Source organism: Apostichopus japonicus, chromosome 21, assembly GCF_037975245.1.
Source record: "Apostichopus japonicus isolate 1M-3 chromosome 21, ASM3797524v1, whole genome shotgun sequence".
NCBI lineage: Eukaryota > Metazoa > Echinodermata > Holothuroidea > Aspidochirotida > Stichopodidae > Apostichopus > Apostichopus japonicus.
Window position 1 is genome coordinate 11949856 of NC_092581.1, and position 20786 is coordinate 11970641.

Genomic DNA, 20786 nt, shown 5'->3' on the forward strand with positions numbered 1-20786 from the left:
AATTTTATGCATTTAAAAACATTTTCCTCCTATTAAATTAAGTTTTTAAAGTATATTTTATTACCTAAAAAGTTAATATATGGTAAGGTGTGTCTTAAAACTATATTCAAGCAAACGTTTGATTTCACCACTTGGAACTTCCTACGAGTGAAACCAATATGGCAGCGTCCACAGAATGAACGGTCCCGAAAGATTGAAGTTGAATATTACGCTTTTCTGTCGTTTCCTGACTTTTCGTAAATGGAAATGAAACATGGGTCATTCTTTCAATATAACAAGAATCTATGCAAGATCTGATAGTTTCTTTACTTTTTCATTCCAAGAAATTTGTAGTTTAAATGCGTACCCATACCTTGTTTGTTCTCGCAGAAAGGGTACATGTGGTACGTCTGTCATTAAACAAACTAGGGCTAGTGATGGCTTAAAGCAGTTGCACAACATACACTCAAGCGTTGCAATAAATAGGGTTTACACTCAGACCGGTTTCTGCAAAGGCAATGTCCGTCTAAAGAGTGATTTCAAAGTAAGAAATATTAGAAACAATATAGCATCAGGTCCAAGTTTAGACTCGTTTATTGCTCAAACACAATTCCAAGGTGGCAATGCCAATATTCAGAAGAAAGAAGCTCAAACTCAAAGTGAAGATGCAGCACCATACTTACCTGCCAGCGCACTGTCAGGTGCAGACAGGAAAGGTAAATGAACACCCCCAAAACATGTGAGAAATGTATCCTTTGGACATATATTCATGTTTGCATATGTTGATTTATTTTTGCAGTTCTTAAAGGTCAGCTGTATAGACCCCAACTAGGCTACTGTATAGCACGCTATCATGAAAACTTTCTTAAATTACGTAAGCGACCTGCCTTGGTTGTAAAATGACCTCTTTTTCCCAATTAGTCTGCAACGCCTGCCACATATGTTTTCTGGTATGAGGGTCTTTGTGTGAACGCTGTATGATTGACTACACTGTAGACATGAACATATTTCCACATGTGCAGTGTTTACACAAAGAGCCTAATGGTGTGAAGAAGCTATGCAGGCTAATTGTAGAGCCTGAGGTCGATTTACTGTAGCTATAGCGTGGTCAAATTGGAGCCATTAAAGCAGATCTTTATGTCTTACAATAGACGAGGTTAAAAAATTGTTTTTGTTCATTGCAGTGTATTACTACTGTAGGCATTAAGTTTCAGCTGCAAGTTTAAAAAAGTCTATAGTACTGGATACGAACTGTGGTGTCGTGGGATTTTTCCTTTTGAAGAAGAAATACTTTATAAATGTTTTATTCGTTTCTGCAGTGTACTTTGAAACATATGGATGTCAAATGAATGTCAGTGATACAGAAGTAGCATGGTCAATTCTACAAAGCCATGGGTTCCAGAAAACATCAGAACCAAAATTAGTGAGTAACTTAACAGACTTCTTTTTTTTCTTCTTTTTTTCTGAATATGTCTATTCAGTTGTTGGTTGTAAATCCTGCTTCTTGTGTAATATTATAATATCTTATCTCTCTACAGGCCTTATGAATATTTCTCTTTTGCTTGTTGATTTACACTGTTTGTCTTTTTTTTTGGATAAAATTTAAGTGCAGTTCGTTGTTATCATTGGAATGGTGGGCTACTTAAAACAGCTGTGATTGAAGAATTGGAGAGTCTATTATCCCCCTATAGAGCTACATAGATCAGCGTTTAAGTTAATTCACAGTAAAATGCTGAAGATAGCCTGGATAAAACAAAGCAGATTTAACTAAGAGTACTTTTGACACAGGCATTATTGCATCACATTTTGTGTGGTAGAAGTGGTATCATATTCTTAGCGAGTGTTCTTTCCAAACCTTGTTTTTCCCACTCAAGGCTGACGTTGTTCTTCTAATGACGTGTGCAATCAGAGAGAATGCTGAACAACGGATATGGAACAGACTGGAATACTTTGGAAGCTTGAAGAGAAAAAGAGGGAACTCAAAGAATCCGTTAAAAATTGGCCTGCTTGGTGAGCATCATGTGACCATAAATTGACTACCTTAAAGGTAGTCAGTATAGACCCCAAATTATAGCATGCTATAATTGCTACAAGTTTTCAAAAAGTACTTTCCTGGAGGTCTTTACTCTCCAAATTGTTCCAAGACATTTTTAAGGGTCACACAAGATAACAGAATGTCCCAGTGGCGAAAATTTCCTCCAAGGTTGTAACAAAAATAGAATTTTTTCCAAAGGTGACCATATTTGAATATCTAGCATATTTGGGGCCAATACAGGATACCTTTAAATACTACTCTGTTGCCCCCTGTTCTAGAGGACCAGGCTGGTGTTCCTACCTTCCCTTCATGGAAAGCTAGCCACAGTCCTGTTTGTTGTCAGTCTAGCAATGACGATCTTGCCTTGATAAATTTGTACTGTTCAGTACTGTCACTTCTATTAACTGAGGTACCCTCAAAAATTACTCAAAATAATGGAATACCATCCTTCTAGCAGATATTTAATGTAACACCACAATACTCTGAAAAACGAAGGCCAGTGTAGGATTTCACGTCCTTTAGATGCCTTTAAAACTAAATTGCCTTTTTTTTAAATATTCTTTTCTTATCCTTATGTAGTTTTTTTCCCCATTTGAATAAGTTATACCTGATGTTCCTTGAGCCACTGTCTTTCAGCACTTACAGTATTTTAACTTTCTGTTCCTTCTGTAAGGCTGCATGGCAGAGAGACTAAAGAAGAAGATAGTGGAGAAGACGAAGGCCGTCGATGTCGTAGCTGGTCCAGATGCTTACAGAGATTTACCTCGCCTACTCTCAGTGGCAGATTCTGGTCAAACAGCCATCAACGTCATGTTGTCAGTGGATGAAACTTATGCTGATGTGGTCCCAGTCAGACTTGATAAAGCATCTAAAACAGCCTTTGTGTAAGTAAAACATAAAAGTTGTAGTCCAATGTGGGCCGAAGCTTTATCGATCACTGCTGGGTATTATCTCCTAGTTTTAACAAATTTGTAAGGTTCTTCTTTGGACATCCCAGATATTCCATTGAGGTCATCCAAAGTGACTAAAGTTTTCATCCTTTTGAAGTCATTGTGTAAATGAAGAGTGGACTGATTGTCTTCAATGGTAATAACCTTGTACCTGTTTCATTCTTAGCTCTTTGATTCTTCAGGAAAACCTCAGTGGATAGCTTGGTTGTCCAACAATATTTTCTTCTTGATCCTCCTTACTGTACATACCATAAAACTTGTTTTGTTTATGGTTTATGAGGATTCTAGAGTTTTCAAATTACTGACTGACAAACAAAATGACTTTGGCCTGATAGATGCAGTACTTAATAACCATCATAAATTGAATATAATCACAAATTAGGCAATGTTATTAATTAAGTATCTTATTTACTTAAATGTTATTATCCTTTCTTAAGGTTGTAAGTACATGCAGAGAATAGCCTTAGTTAAAAATTTTGATATCATAAACTTTGATGTCATTAAACAGAACTGACATCACAGTGTCGATTAATTTTTATCGATCTTGAATAATGACACAGAAGAGCTATTTAAATGGCCTTATTTGCATGGATTCCCACCTGACCTTTTCTGTCATCGCTCTTGGACTATGTTAACTCAAGTTAAAGTCTTACAGAAAACGCAGTGGAATGAGTGAGGTTGTGTGGGTGTAGAAGTTTGAGCAACACCAGGACCTTCACTGGAGTCAACATAGCAGTCATGTCAGAGTATTTGAGATACATCTTCGAGTCACTACAAGATTAATGTATAATGTCGTCCAGTTACAGAGTTGTTGACAATTCATAATCATGGACGTTAAATATGATTCTAAGAGTCTGACTTCCGTCAGCTTGCGGCTTTGATAAGCCAATGAGGCTTCTTCACGAGTTCCTGCTTGCAGGAGGATCTAATATACATCCTTTACACTTTTCAACAGATCTATAATGAGAGGCTGTGATAATATGTGTAGCTATTGTATCGTGCCTTTCACTAGAGGGAGGGAGAGAAGTAGACCATTGTCTTCCATCTTAGAAGAAATTAAAGGCCTATCAGATCAAGTAAGTAAATAAAACAAATTTCTACAGTGATGGTGAAAGCTTATATCAAAATCCATGTAATTATGATATGAATATTATCATCACTAGTCTTCATAGTGTCCTGCAGCAATGAAAAAGAGCTCTCTTGGTCTACAGAGACCTATGAACAACATTGTCCTAATCACTCTAACAGGCATTAGAAATCATAAAAATAGCTGCAACTCCCACCAAATTCCATCAAAGACTGACCATTTTATAAGTCTTGTCTTAATTCTAGTTTTATTTATGAATAAACAATTAGCTAAATATGCACATTGATGGTGTAAAGGGAGTGACTGCCTAATTTTTAGTTATGTTAAATGTTTACAACTTTCTTTTTGAGGACACTGAACAAAGGTTTTGGCCTTAGGCCATTTTTTTTATATTTCATTGTCTTCTTCAAATGATATATATGTGGGCATTTAATTCTGGGTTAACTTACTATATGTGGGCTTTTAATTCTGGGTTAACTTATTAAGGCCTAAAGTTAGAAATATGGATGAGCGCAACAATCCACATCATGATTTAATACACATATTTTAATGAGTTCCCCAGTTTTATCAAAGCTTCAAATGTGTATATCTTGGAAATGAAAAGAACTTTTCCAAAAATGTCAACAGATTTTGAATGAGATTATCTCACACAGCAAATGTACGGAATATTAGGTAACTGACTAGATGTCCGTGGAATTAAAAATCCAGTTATGTTGTATCACAAAATAATATAACTTTAAATGGAAGATAACAAGTTTCTATGAATTCTATCATTACCTCCTATGGGAACTTCTTGTTTCAACTTTCAAGAAGCAAAAGACTTTTACATCTTGTACAAGGGAAGAATTTAGTGCTCAACATTTTGTGTTGCAGTTTTGATGGGCTCTAAACTCTGTCTCACATAAAATAGTACATTTACTGTGCAAAAAAACTGTTACACATCTTTGCACTTTAGCCTTTTGCCCATTTTGCATAGTATTTTGCTATGCGAAACCACATAAATTATTCCCTGTTGAACACATACGCACCATGGTGTGTATAGGCTTGCACAGGAAACCGGTTTTTGTATCAAAACCGATTTTTGCCGACCGAATTTTTGTACTATTTTTTAATTAAAATCACACACACACTGTGTGTGTGATTTTCGTATCCACCTTTTGAAGTACTTAACATCCACAAATGTGGCGGAACACACTGCAAACTAATGAAGCAAAACCCTTTGTGTGACCTGTGATCTTTGTCAGCTAAGGTATCCTCAGCATGGTTTTGTTTGTATCTAATAACAAATCATGAGATGAGAAAGAAACATAAGCAATAATAACAACAAACGATAACAAAAATTAGAATAATAACAATGTAAGCAACAATAATAATATTAATATTAATAGCATGCCAATAACAATAATGATGATATTTCTAGTCAAGCACTAATCTTGAATCTATGTCGCCTCTTTCTCTCCCCAGGGGGCCAGAGAGGTAACCCTCCTCGGTCAGAACGTGAACAGTTACAGAGATGTGTCTGAGGAGACCTATTATGGCTACGGCACCCCGGAGTCGGAAGACACCAATCTAGCGGAGGGATTCGAAACGATATATAAATCCAAGAAAGGAGGTCTTCGTTTTGCTCATCTTCTTGAAAGAGTAGCCCAAGTTAATCCAGAGATGAGGATTCGATTTACTTCACCTCACCCAAAAGACTTCCCTGATGAGGTATACCTTTTCAGACGTTTAAGTCAAATATATTGAGAGATCAATTTTCACACTTTTTGTCCCATTGCCTATCAATATGTTATGGGGCTTAAACTACCACCCCCCCCACCCACCCCCTCCCCCCGTTTTTTACACTTCATTGAAAACTTTAGATATACTTCTTTGTGATGTCAATGGTTTGGTCTTTGTTTTTAAACAAATTATCCTGGGCTGTTGAACAAATATTTTCATCTGTACTAGTGCAAGAAACCACATATACTACATGTGACAAAAGCCAGCACTCTTCACAAAGGTAGAGCTTCTGCCCTCTCTGTGAATTCCATCATTGAACAACCAATGCAGTAAATCAACCTACACTTCTTCTTTACAACATTTCTTTGCCTTCATTAAACATTATACAAGGCAGTACTTTGTAATACATTTAGAACACTGCATTATATCACAAATATTATCTATTAAAGTAAAAGATACAAGGAGCAAAACCTTATCAAATGTGTTAAAACTAAACTGTATGCATTGTTTTTCTCTTTATTTTCAGGTATTGCACACTGTAAAAGATTATAATAATATTTGTAATCAACTACATTTGCCAGCACAGAGTGGTAACTCTGACGTCCTGCAACGAATGAGGAGAGGGTAACTACACCTTTTCAATCGATATTTTTCCCCTGTATCCCGAGAAGGTCTCATACGATTCCCACAAAATAAGTGAATGCTATTAAAAAACTTCTTAAGATATCTTCCCAAATTTATTTGTTAATCACTTAAAAGTCAGCTGGTTATGTTTCCTTCAGTCTGGCTCTCAACCCAACCCAACCTGACTCAACTCGACTGTCGTAATGTGGAAAAGCGTGCATAATCGAAAAGTGTGCATGTGTTCAAGACTATGAACAAGATTCAGCTATATTTTAAGTCGCAATGGCCGTATAAGTTGCCATGGTAACCATATGCTCTGTTCATTGTTGATGTTATGGCAGCAGTGCAAGACTTTCTGACCAAATTATAATTATATTGACAGGACATCTTATCTTAATGATTAATTTGTATGTACTGTATGAATGTATGTTTATTAGATACTCCTGCAAGCAGGAACTCGGGAAGAAGCCTCATTGGATTATCAAAGCCGCAAGCTGACCGAAGTCAGTCTCTTAGATTTAATATTTAACATCCATGATTATGAATTGTTAATTGTCAACAACTCTGTAACTGGACAGTATCTGTTAAATGATCTTTTAAATGTAGTATCTGTTAAATGTAGTATCTGTTAAATGATGTTGTATGACAGGACCTCCTATCTTAATGATAAATTTATAGTATATGTTATTCATTCTGTTTACTTCATATTCTAGATACACCAGAGAAAGTTACCTTCAGTTCGTGGATCATGTAAGAACCATCGTACCAGGTGTTTCAATCAGCAGCGATTTCATCGCCGGATTCTGCGGAGAAACAGAGTCGGAACACCAAGACACGCTGTCGTTGTTGAGACTCGTCCGTTACAATTATGCTTATCTCTTTGCGTACAGCATGAGACAGGTAAAATATGTTAGAAGCTGTGGAAAATTTTGTATGCCATGATTTAATGTTTATCCTGGAGGCATGATTTTAATTTGCCTGTTACTTTCATTTGAATTCAATTTGATTTTTCCACAAGAAGATTTAATACCTATAAACATATAGTTGATCAATTTCAAAAAAAAAATTCAACATGAATGTGTGCGGAAGTGTTATAGGATACTTTTGAGTTTATCACAGTAGAACACTCTCATAATGGTTTTAATGTTTTCCCTGGGATCATGATTAAATTTTGCCTATTAATTTCATTTGAATTCATTTTGATTTTTCCACAACAAGATTTAATACCTATAAACATATAGTTGATCAATTTAAAAAAAAAAATCAATATAATTGTGTAAGGAAGTGTTATTAGAAAATTTGAGTTAAACAAAGTAGAACACTCTCATAATGGTTAAAAAAGGTAAGGAAATGACAAGAATGAGAAAAAGAAGGAAGAAATGTTGTCTTACTCTAAATGCACATATATCATATAATAATGAAATCGTATTATTAATAAAATTACTGATAGCCATTGTTATAATATATGAGTCTGTATGCTACTCTTTAAGAAAAGAAACACCAAAGATAAATGCCTGGGGAAGGAAGCCAAATAACTTGATCCACTTTCAGCCTTAGTCCCTGTATGTTGTGACTGTAACCATACGATAATGTTACATGAAGTGAGTATCTACTATTTTACTGTGTGCTAATATCTCCCATCATGTTATGTAACATTCTATAAAATGAACCTTTGTCATTTCATTTTGGTGGGGAAGGTAGTAAGTTTCTTCAGGTATGGATAGTAATTCCAGAAAAAGGAAAAAAACAGATGCAACACATGCTTGATGAAATATTCCAGTTTTAATACCGGCTTTCTTTCCTCATCAGAAAACCCATGCCTACCATCGGATGGAAGATGACGTAACCGACGAGATAAAGAACAGAAGGTTAAATGAGATCATTGGTGTCTTCAGGCAGAATGTTCAAGAGATCAATCAACAGCAAATTGGACAAATCCAGCTTGTCCTCGTAGAGGGGGTGAGAGACACATTCAGTTTTATCAAGCGAGCAGTATCTAAAGAGATAAGATAAATTCACTGTCTGTTGAACATGGAATCCAAACATGAGAATAAATTAGTCAGACAATTTTTTGTAAAGGGTTTTTGCCAAAGGAACTCCACGGTTAGGGTTGTGAAAATTATACACTCTGATTGCAATGTCAATGAGCAAGGAATGTTGTCAGTGCAACTAGGGGCAGAGGTCAAATGGCAATTTTTAATGTATGTATGTTAATAGTTATACTTTGTCATATTGGGATTTGTTGATGATAAAAAAATAGTGACACCAGAAATTAATATTGTCTTGCTCAAGTTTTACTCATGATACCAGGAGTATTTATGAAAAGTTTAATATGAATTGTCTAATACATTGTATGTGTAACAATTCAAACATGAGCTTTGCAAAAGTTTACTTTTATTTGTTTGTGATCAGTCATTCCCTAAGGGACATCTTCACAACCTAACTTCCTGGTCCTCCTTCCCTGCTCTTAAGCTAAACTGTACCTCTAAACTATTTGCAATTTTTCCCATGGAAACATTCTGTAGAAAGGATAGTAAAATATGGTGGACTCTGTTGGTATAAAACTGAAATACAAAAGGGAAACTTTTCTTGAGTTCTTTGTTTCTTTGTACTTTGATATTGAAGCGCACTACTATAAGCCTATCATTATTATATCATAATGCAAAACAATAATAAAACCTTATTATGCAGCCCTCTTTCATTGAAATCTTGGTTTATCTAGAATTCTGGATCCTAAATGCAAACATTTTACTCTGTTCTTTATAATTATAGAATACTGCACGTGTCTCTTCCCTTCAGCACAGTGCTAACATATGTCTTTTTCAAATACAGCAATGTCTGGGTTATTGCTACTACAAAGCACATGTTGGACAGTTGTTCCAGTATTTCAAATTACTTAACTCTACTCTGTATAAAAATAATAATGATTTACAATTACAATGGCAAATTACCATAAAGTAACATAACTTTATCCAGATTTTTTGGTATATCTGGATAACATCTCTTCCCATACTCGTCCATGTAATCCAGTTTTCACAATAGTATCATCATCCTGTTTCATCCTATCCTCTGTCATATTTCGTCACAGCCAAGCAAGAGAGATCCTAACCAGATGGTTGGCAAAAATGATGGAGGAACACGTGTCATCCTCAGTAATATTGAATCAGCCGGTGCGAGCACCGGAGACGTCCATGAAAACCATCTGAAACCAGGAGATTATGTGGCCGTGGAGGTAAGAAGCAGATAAACGATTAGCTCTGGCTTGATATTAAATGTGGCCTTAACACACTTGTTTAATAGGCAATACAGCGCATTGTATATGTAGGGATGTCAGTTCTGTTCAAGCTGTATGGAGTGCAGCTCCTTCAGGATGGGGAAAAATTTAGAGGAAAAATGTTTGTACGGAAATTGAGCAAACAATGATTTTTATTGTCCGACTGTATTACCTTGGATTAAAATTGGTCAAATTTTTCGATGACCTGTTCAATTGTCAATTGAAATGGTTTACTAAGGTTTTATGTGCAAATATAACCCCAATTTAAGCAAACCTTATTGGGAATGGCACTAAAACTTTGGATCACTTAATTTGAAAGATAACCATTTCATTGTTTCAATTGGTAAAAGTAACATTTTTAATTGTTTGTTAGAGAAATGTGATGGTTTGAAAATTTTCACACCATCACAATTTGCCCCAAAATCTTGGAATTTCTCTCAGAATACATTCATTTTATAATGTGATTCCACTTAAGGTTTGCTTTCTTCATTCTGTTTTAAGTCTATCAGAGAATATATCCTTTTGTTCTACAGATTACAGCTGCAACGTCTCAAGTCCTGAAGGGTCAGGTTCTTTTCCCGACGAAATTGCAAAAGTTTCCATTGGATCTGCAGTCTTGGAAGGATGATAGAATTTCAGAACAGGCTAGGAGTTAACATTCATAGAGGCATAGAAATTAGACAGTCAATATCTAGGCAATGATTTGGGGGCATCTTGCATCATAAAGGCTTCCCTGTTTGGTGGAATGGGAACTGTGACTGTGTGATATATGTCACACCTGAATTGAAATGAAACATACTGTTAACTTATGAATTGAAAAAAAAAATCAGAAAACAAAAGATATTGGGAAATTCTTATTCAAACTGGCAGTATTATTTAAAATGCACCCTGCTTTGATTTTATTTTTGGTCTTATAAGGACTGTTATGTCATTGGTTTGGAGTTTGTGTACAATTTGTACATTTATGTGGTCAAATTTGGGAATAAGTTGTATCTTATGGTATTGTAATTGGGGCAGGGGGATATTGGGAGGGGGAACATAACCTGACATGTGCTTGCGGTTGGAGCACACCCTTTGAGAGGGCATGTCAAGTGCTCCATTTTGGGAAATATGCGTGAGGTGCAAAATGCAAAGGGGCATTCCCTTGTAAGGGCATGCACTCTGCCTAAAACTTGGAGCCATACTTTTTCTGTAGAATTTGCATAAATGGGGATTTAGACTATGGCTGTAACTTGCTGTAGTGAAAGCTGAATCTGCTTTGCTGGTTCCATAACAAATCTATAATTTGATTGGTTCTATAAGTGAATCCCTGGTTGCAGAGGGGGTGGGGGTGGGTGGGGGAGGAAGAGGAGGAGGTAGGGCAGTATAGGATTGAGCCCTGACTATGGACCTAAGAGAAATTTGAATCCCATTAAAGTCAAGAATTTCATTGCTTTTCTTTACATCGTTTATTTCTTAGTCTCTTTTCCTTTGACTTTCGCACACAATCACAAAAAGAACAAAAAAGAAAATTTTTCTCGGAAATCTCGTCCCTACCGCTTCATGTAATTGTTTCAAATGAAATAGTTTCATAGGAATACCCCCAAAGGGCTGAATAGCTTGGTAGAGTGCAGGAATAATTCTAAGGTAACTTGTGCAAATCATTCTCTCTCTCTAGCCAATTTCTGTTTCTTTCTCAAAGTTTGATTATCATTTCCCACTCATGTTTGAGTTGTTGTTTTCCTTACAAAACTTTTAAATAACATATATGTGTACATATAGCCAAACTACACAAACAATTTGAAAAACATGATAATAATTTTTTTGTTTTCTTAACATGTATTTATTAACTATGGACAGCAGGTAATTATACATACATAGCTCTTGTCATACTTCTTTTACAAGTATACCTGAAATATATATAGATATATATATAGAATACAGCTCAAAGACTTTACAACCTGACGATAGGACCTGGGTACTGCTCTGAAGAATTTCAGCAAGAAATATACAGCAACATTCTGACAGATATACATGGAGTTGCCATAGTAACTCTTAGAAAATAAACTTTGTTTTTCTTCAATGGATATTAACAAACCACTGTACATCTAAGCTGCATGTAATTAAATTTTGTAGCAATTTTTACAATAGTGGATTGATGCATAGGTGGCAGCATTGGGCAACTAATATTACTCCCATTCTGCTGATATCGACTACAATAATGTTTATCGCATCAAAAGGTAACATGCTCATATGGATCTTTCCCATGCTTTATAACTTAAAGTAAACATGGGCTACAATGAAAAGTACACAAACAGGCAGCACTCTTACCAGGCCAAGTGTTACCGGGCCCTCACCCCTTCAAAACAGTGTAAACATAGCTGTTGTAAAAAGGGGTGGTTGAAGATTTACGATTATCCTGTAACTACTCTCAATGTGTATTTGAATGAGTAAATAAGCATTCTGGTTCATGCATCATAATAATGACATAATTTTGCATGGGACATCATAATGAAAGTCTCTAACCAAGGATGTAAGAATGTTGTTAAAATTAGAATAGTAGTTTGAACCTCATTACATACAGTATGAGGCCTTAATTATTCATTTTGCAAATTTGTCCATTTGTTACTTTCAAATGAAACTAGATGCCAATTTCATTAATACCGAATTAACAAAGTCAGAAAGTTCACCATGTTCACATTTTGTTTTGCTGTGATCAGACTTTGCTGTTTGGAGTATAAACTTACCCCCCCAACCTTGCCTCAATGTCCACCCTCGCATTTCTTTTTGTACAGCAACCCATCTACCGAACACATGAAAGCAATGCAATTTTTGTGCACTTGAAGGATACATTTATCTGCAGCATATTATTCTCAGTTCTTTAATTAATGTATTATAACACATTCTGTTACTAAATTTCAAACTTAGCATGTTTCTACCATCCTTGAATTTGTCATATACTATCCGTTATTCCCGTCCGGAAGGACTTCAGCTAAAAATCAAAGTTTCTAAAAATACAAACGTAATTAAACAGGTACTACTTTTAAAAAGTTATTGCACACTGCCAAAAAATTTGAACGGGACCAGGTCTGCCTGGTCGCTTTACCATATAATACAGATAAAATGAATAAAATACACAAAAATGATGTAACAATTTGGAAAAAACTATTTGAGCTCAGATGGAGCACAGATGTTGATCAACAAAGCGACCATCTTGAAGGTGATTTTATACATTGGCATATTCGATTATGATGATATCTTTCATGTCAAAGGTCATATCAATGTTCACACAGATACACTTAATACTGAATGCAGTGTTTTCGATCTGTAATGTTCAGTTCAACTCACTTTGCATTGACATCATTCATGAATTTTCTATACAGTTAAAAACCTTGGTCGTCTGGTTACAAAATTGTAGGTCTAGATAATTCTGTTTATTCCTAGTACACTTATAGTATAGTTTGCTGTTTTAATGGACTGTAGCCTACATATTGTAACAGTACAATATGTTTTCATAATATTAAATAATAAAGGACTCTAAGAGTTCTGTGGACATCATTTTCCATTTCCGTTGTGTTTGTGCCACTTTGTGCTTATAACTGTGACATAAGACATAAAAACTAAAATGTCATAGAGATGACAGATGTGAGGTATTACACTGTGATAGGCTGGCTGGATATCATATCCACACTGTGGAGAGAATATCTCATCCTATGTCAGATAGCAGAGTGTTTAAAGTAAATACAAACAAATGTAAACCTTAAATAAACTATACCCTGGGATAATCCAGGATCAGCATACTGAACGTCGATACTGATTAGGCAGAGAAACCTCGCACCATCAAAGGTGCTACTTATTTTATTCACCAAAAGTAGTATCATATCACTCTTGAGCAAATCGACTTGAGTTAAATAAGTTGTCATATGTTGTAGGATATAGGATGTATATCAGCAAATATATTTCTCATACATTCCCATCCTGAACTGGCCATGCATCAAATACCTGTACATTTGCTATTAGTTTATCTTTGTACAGGATTTTGCAGAAATTATTCATATTTATGATAATTTTGCTGTTTCATTATTGGAGCACCAAGCTTGTAGCTTCTTTCATCAGATACTAAACAAAGACAAAACAGTTAATTAAAGGGACGAACGCCATACACACTACTTACAGTACTAGCTAACACACATTATTTATGGGTGTTTTTTTTTCGTTTTCTTTCTACATACAGACCACTGATAAAGAGAACAGTTAGGATTTGCTCAGTTTAAAGGGTGTGAAGACTCGCGCAAAAAGAAACGTCTCATGCCGGTAATTTGACCTAGTTTCGAATGAGGTGTAACAGAAGTGTTAAACACCACCATCGATCCCAGAAAATACACACACGGCTTGCTACCGTCGGTAATTAGACACTAGTGTACAGTCAGTACATACAGCTGCGGTCAATACCCACAGCACAGTATACAAACGATACAGCGATGGACATCTCAGGTCCAGCGAAAGATGACAATAAAGGTATCACGTTTTATTACTGTCTGCATTTTGTAGCGACACAAACAAAACGTCACTTGCAAGCAACAGAAAGTGAACTTTTTCAGATAGCCTCACACGGTTTAGGGCGAGTCTTCAATGCCTTTAATGCAGTATGGTCTAGAAATCATGAGGAAACTAATGTTGGGATAATCAATCAGACACACAAAGGGATAATAATGGAAAATTTTAATCCTTACACAATTTTAAAAGCTAAGCTTGATTATATAAATCCAAAATTCAGATACTTCAAAATCAGACCACTTGACATTTGAAATAACCATGAGATGGTGTCGCTCAATCTTCAAATAATACAACTATCGTAGCTGTACAGAATGAATGGGAATTTTGTTGAAGCAATATCACTGGCACTGTATTTTCACCCCCAAGAAAAATTCCCACCACAGTAATGAGATAATAATTCTAGTCTCTTAAAAAGGAAGTTAACATCGAAACTCTAGCTTTTTTTTTTAATCTTATGATTGTCAAAAAAATCCCCTACCTACTGTAACTGAAAGCCTGCAAGTTATTGTATATGGAGGCAATGCAGTAAACAATCAATCAATAGCATCAACTGAAAAATACATGATTTTAAACATTTTTTTCTAAATTTCAGTATTGACAGAAAATGTGTCTCTTTAAAGCAATGTGTAATTCTTGTATGGATCACAGGGTTCAGAGCACTTCACATACATACTGTAGTAGCATAGCTTAATGCCAAATCGACTTTATATATATCTATATCTATATATTTATATATATATATCTATATATATATAAGTACAATACCTACTACGTACATGCAACACAAATCAATGAGAGGTGTATGTGGTGAGTACAGTGAAGACAGGAATTTATGGGTAAATAACAGCAAGATGGAAAGTTTACATACTGGTAGCTCTTCTGAATACACTAGCAGCTGAGCAAATCTTTTTGTTATTTTGCTGCACACCACAAATATTTTGGTAGCCCAAATATGTTAGAATGTTCAACATATTAAAGTAACCTACTCTATGATGGTATGATGGCATGATTTTTTTAAGCTACAATTCCTAGAGTTTTTTGCTAAATTTTGATGGTAATACAAATATGACCAGTACACTTTCAATGTAAACAGATACATAAAACAAGAATTAAAAGTGTTTTCCAACATTAGGCAGATTTTAACATCTGACATCGAAACAGGACTGGTTTGTTCGACTTCCAAGAATCAGTTTAGATGCTAGGCTTCCCCCAGTGGTCATAAAGCAAGTCGTGCAAAACATGGCAACCGCCATAGATGTTTTGTACACTAAATATTACGTTATCCAAGATCCTACCTTTGGGGGAATTCATTTCGAGAAAACTGATTTAACCCAGGTGGGTAAAGATGCCTGAAAACTATCCATTTTTATCTAAAATGAACAAAACTCAAAAGACAGAGCTATCCTCAATTTCACATTTCAGTCGAAATGACATTCAAGATGAGAGAATCGAACTGAAATCATTCACAGATGGTTCCCTCTGATTAGATTTTCAGTAGACCAGTACTATAGGACCAATCCTGGTCATACTAAAATATTTCTCCTTATTATTGGCAATAAATCAGATCTAGTTAATTTCAGAATAATGAAGTTTGAAAAAAGACAAAAAATGATTAGGATTTTAACATAGCATGCAAAAATATATAAATGTAACAAAGCAATACAATATCAGGCAAAAAGGGAAAAAAAAAAAAATTATTTACAAAAAGCAAGAAATCTGGCTGTAGGAAATGCTCCCTAGTAATTTGTTAATCACATAAAGTTGGTCATTAAAAGAAATTAAATAATTTAAATTAATCTTGATGAATGTCAACATTTATATCTGTCAGGAATAAACAGTCTGGATCAAAGGACAGTTCTATACTGAATATTATTCTTTAAGTCTTTGTTTCTCCTATAACCATGGTTCAAAAATGCCATGTATGGGCAGCACAGGTTCAATATTCACAGAGCCCACAGCGAAAAAAGTTTACTCGAGGCTAATAACTAATCTCGGCTGTACCGTCGGTAATACACAAAGAAAAGTAAATCTCTCCGGAAAAGCATTCGTAAGTTACAAACATATCCATTTCAATATGGCATCAGAAAAGCAGTAAAGTAAATTGATGAAAAAAAGAGACATTATCATGGGAAAAGTATTCTCTCTGTGAGATTTGGACTAACATTCTACTGCTGGTACACACATGATATAAACATCAGCATACAGCCTCTAGACCTATGCTTAAACTTTCATCTCACAAAAAAAGAAGCTCATCCTGACATGCTAACCTTCTAGAAAAGTAAACCTAGGCAAAAAGGGGTGGGGGAGGGGGGAACAGAGGATGGCTTTATCATCCCAAGTTTCGTTCCAGCTTAGAACTTACTGAACCTTCCTGTGCCAAGTCTCGAAAAATTTGCTTTTAGTCCAAAGTATGCAGATAATTACTCGGTAGTTTAGTTTAGTCAATAACAATGTTAACAAAGCCCTGATTAGTTGACATAGAATAGACTAGATTGGCTAACTGTAGATTGATATCTATATCTTGAAAATCTAGATAGACGTTGGGTCGATATTTTACAAAACGACAGATTATCCTAAGCTTTCAGGCACCTGTTCTTAAACTAATCCAACAAACTTACTAAAACACAATCAGTTCTTGTTCAAATGTATTTGATGGCAAGATAAAAAGAAGAAAAAAGAATTCATAGCCAATGTGCCAGCCAGCTGTTTTTAGCAATGTTTTTTGGTACTGTACAGCATTTTTATAGATCGACGAAATGGTCACAATCTCCTGCGTGATAGATGATTAAGAGGAAAAGAAAGGAATATCTCTTTTAACTTCTTGAGATTTTTAATTTGAGAGGAAGGCAAACAACTTCTGTTGGGATGACACACCACAATCAAGCACATACAGTATAACACACTACACACATACACACAGTTTCATACACTATAACACACTACACAATTTAACTATCACATGTGCAGACTGTTCGGTATCTAGCATTCAATTGTTAAATAAATCAGCTATGATGTACATCATTCTTACTTACTCCACAACTAAGAAATTATATAAGAAGAACAAGAGATTTCAACCAATTGTCAGTATGAATTCACTGACATGATTCCTAAAATAGTTAAAAACACACAGTTATGCACACACTCACAGATACTGTTTAATATTATAGAAGTTCTTAGTTGACAGGTGGGTTAAAAGGGTGACCATTTCTAATATAGTCTTGCTCACAAAATGCTATATTAAAACACAGCAATTTAAACTTCTACAAAAGGTAACACATCCACAGTCCAAAAACAACAACAAATGGAAAAGTGTAAGTTGAGATGTGAATCATGATTACATTTTTGCAAATATTTTTTGATTTGTTAAAGATTTAAAAACTGAAAATGTACCATTTGAAATATATCAAGTTTCAAAACATCATGTATCATTTAAATCAAGTTAACTATCCCATTCATGAGATGTCATACTCTCAAGCATTCTCTTCTTTTTTATTCATCCTTGTTCTTCCATCTTCCAACTGTTTTGTTTTACTAACTGTAGACATCAATATACTAATATTTGACACAAACATAACATACTGTCTTCAGCCTTGCCTGGAAGAAGAAAGACTTTTCTGCTAGGAATGTTAACTGGATTCATACCATGCATACATTCTCTACATAAAGTCATAACTTCACTCACACACTTCTTGAAGATTGCCTGCAAATCTACACCTGAATAATTTTCTCGCAGTTCATTAAGGAAAGTTACGCCTTTAGCACTGTATGTCCAAGGTAAAATGGTTCATGACCCGGGTACCCCAACATTCTCTTTTTGTACTCTATACCAATATATTACCATGCATAGTTAATAATGCTAACTTGTGATAATTCTGATAACAGAAGGCAGTGCTCAAAACATTGTACACCTCAAATTCCACGACTGTGTCGACCCCACTTCAGACAGGTTAGCAGGGAAGAAAAGTGGATGTTAACATGGATTTCATAACACTATCAGTAGACTCTATGGTATCAATTCACCATGACAACCAGTTAGATGGTTGAACCCATTCCTAAACATACAATCTGGAAATTCAAGCCAATTTTTACTCTCTTCTCAAACTACACAGATCTTGCAGTAAGAGGACTTCAACAGTCCTTGTACTGTGTTGCTGACAGGCAGATCACCACTCACCGGGACAGGGTTTTCCGTAGTTTGAAGGAACTTGAAGTTTCCTCTCCAACTAGTGAGCACTATTGGGATGAAGACTGGCAGGCATTTTGAAGTCATGATATATACACTGTTATCACTACATGATCAGAATTAATAGCAAATAAAACCTTATTGAATCTACTTCTGAAGGTGTGTTTTCTTTCAAGCCTCTGCTGCAATCTTCTGAAAGACATGCCTGCTGCAGCCTTCTTCCCTGTTTCAGACTCATCTTTGTTTTCCGAATGGTTTGATGAACGAAATCAGCAGCACATACTTTGTTTGCTTTTATTCTCCTCCAGACGGAGTGACTCTCTCGGGGCGCTGAATCCACCTTTAATGCCATCCCAACCCTCCACTATACTGAGATCTCCTTCCTGTAATTTCACGTAAATTTCCTTCGCCATAACCGAAAATGCAGCTTCCACATTGATGCAGGCTTTCGCTGATGTCTCTATGAAAGCCATACCGTATGCTCGTGAAAATCTCTCTCCTTCTTCTTTCAGCACCTCCCGTTTATCCTCGGGCAAGTCAGCTTTATGTCCAACTATCATGTATGTGGTAGCATGTGGATATATAACGTTCTCCTGTGCCTCCATCAACCATTCTTGAAGATTCTCAAAACTTTGTCTATTAGAAATGTCATAAACGAGCATAACTCCAACGGAATTTCTATAATATGACGTTGTTATCGATCTGTTATGATGTAGTCAGAAAAGAAACAAAAGAAAGGATAACAGTTTATAGAAGAGAATGCTTATCATGAGGAAGAACAAAACAATGGTAAAATAAACACACACAACAGTATACTTAACCTCAATAATGTATTAATAGACAGGCTAACAACAGCCTGGTCACAAACAACTGAGGAGTTCGTGGAGCACTGACAAACTAATTTTTTATTACACTGTGTAGTGTGCAGGTCTGGTCAAGATTAGCACATTTGTTAGGCTAGGCTATACAGTACACAGTAGCCATGCAGTACTAATGTACCCTAGTACTCAGGGGTATTGTTACTGTAAGTACTATTACTAACTTTAGTCTTACTGTTAGCCTTGTTAGTATAGGCCCCTAATGAGCCAAATGGCCCTAACATAGTCCTACAAGCACAAGGCTATACATAGGCTACACTTAGATAGGGTTAATTAGGCCTAAACATATACAAAGTGGCTATTCTTACGACTGTTTGTAAGAATAATTTGCGACTACGCATGCGCAGTTGTTATTTTTATGACAGGAGTACTATTTTTTACGACCAGGAGTAACAATAATTTCCGGTTAGGGTTAGTGTTAGGATTGGGGTTTAGGGTTAAAGTTAGGGTTAGGGTTACCCCTTCTACATGAGCAGTTGCTTTATTTACTTTACTGCACTTGAATTTGCCTTTGTCGTAAAAATATTTTATAAATAATTGTTACGACTAGTCGTAAGAATAGCCACGGCCAAACATATAATAATATAGAAACATTTGAGAACACATAGCCTACTGGTATCAATCCCTATTCTACTGTATCATACCTAAATCTTTCTTGTCCAGCGGTATCCCAAAGTTGTAACTTAACTCGCCTCCCTGGTGCTACTTCAATCAACCGTGCGTAAAAATCTACTCCAACAGTGGGATCTGAAACTTCATCAAATTTCCCATCACAAAAACGTCTTAGCAAAGAAGATTTGCCGACAGTCGAATCTCCAACTAAAATCAGTCTAAATTGGTACTCCCAAATTACTTCAGGTGGTAAACCTGTTAGTTCTTCAGAATTCGAAGCTGCAGCCATTTTATGTTTTAATTCGAACAAATTTAACGCATATATGTCCTCAATCAACCAGTTGCATACATACGTCGCTAGGCGAGAAGATTGAGTTTCTATCTAGCCTAGGCTATCTGTATTTTATAATACAATCTATTTGTTGAAATGGCCTAACTTAAAACCATCCGTTCCCTTCTTGCAGCTTGCAGTGAGTGATATAGTAACGCGTCATAAGCGTATGTCATTTTATCATCATTCAGAATTTCATTAGATGTCTGACTAATGAAAACATAGGGTGTATCGGTGACCTTTGACAAATCACCTCCGGGTCATTTGTAGACTGGATTGCGCAATAGTATACGCTTTGCGATCACTGATTTTACTACTATGCTACTTTAGTCACAATTCCAAGATCTTACAAAATTGATCAGCGTGACTAAATGGGTATGCTTCGTCGCTATCATATATATGAGATAAATGTAGCACAAGTGCTGCTAATTGGCTAATCACATGCACTTGTGTCATTATTGTGGACTAAGCTTTGATATGTTCTATGCATAACAGGTGCGTATCCAGGGGGGGCGTTGGGGGCGCGCGCCCCCCGGGTAAGAGGAGAGAAAAGAGGAGAGAAAAAAAGAGAAGAA

At 35.7% G+C, this 20786-nt stretch overlaps 2 protein-coding genes across 2 annotated transcripts; one reads left to right on the forward strand and one right to left on the reverse strand.

Annotated features, from left to right (window-relative positions):
• The first annotated feature begins 105 nt into the window (after window positions 1-105).
• Window positions 106-16887, forward strand: LOC139963009 (mitochondrial tRNA methylthiotransferase CDK5RAP1-like). The gene is made up of 11 exons (XM_071963459.1): window positions 106-695; window positions 1299-1402; window positions 1854-1989; window positions 2688-2898; window positions 3920-4040; window positions 5516-5761; window positions 6300-6397; window positions 7111-7297; window positions 8207-8356; window positions 9486-9629; window positions 10205-16887. The coding sequence occupies exons 1-11, from the start codon at window positions 254-256 to the stop codon at window positions 10325-10327; spliced, it is 1962 nt and encodes a 653-aa protein (XP_071819560.1). The 5' UTR covers window positions 106-253; the 3' UTR covers window positions 10328-16887.
• Window positions 13879-20374, reverse strand: LOC139963014 (ras-related protein Rab-39B-like). The gene is made up of 2 exons (XM_071963469.1): window positions 19913-20374; window positions 13879-19092 (listed from the first exon to the last, which is right to left on the reverse strand). Exons 1-2 carry the CDS (start codon window positions 20167-20169, stop codon window positions 18660-18662), a joined length of 690 nt encoding a protein of 229 aa, XP_071819570.1. The 5' UTR covers window positions 20170-20374; the 3' UTR covers window positions 13879-18659.
• Between the last annotated feature and the right edge of the window lie 412 nt (window positions 20375-20786).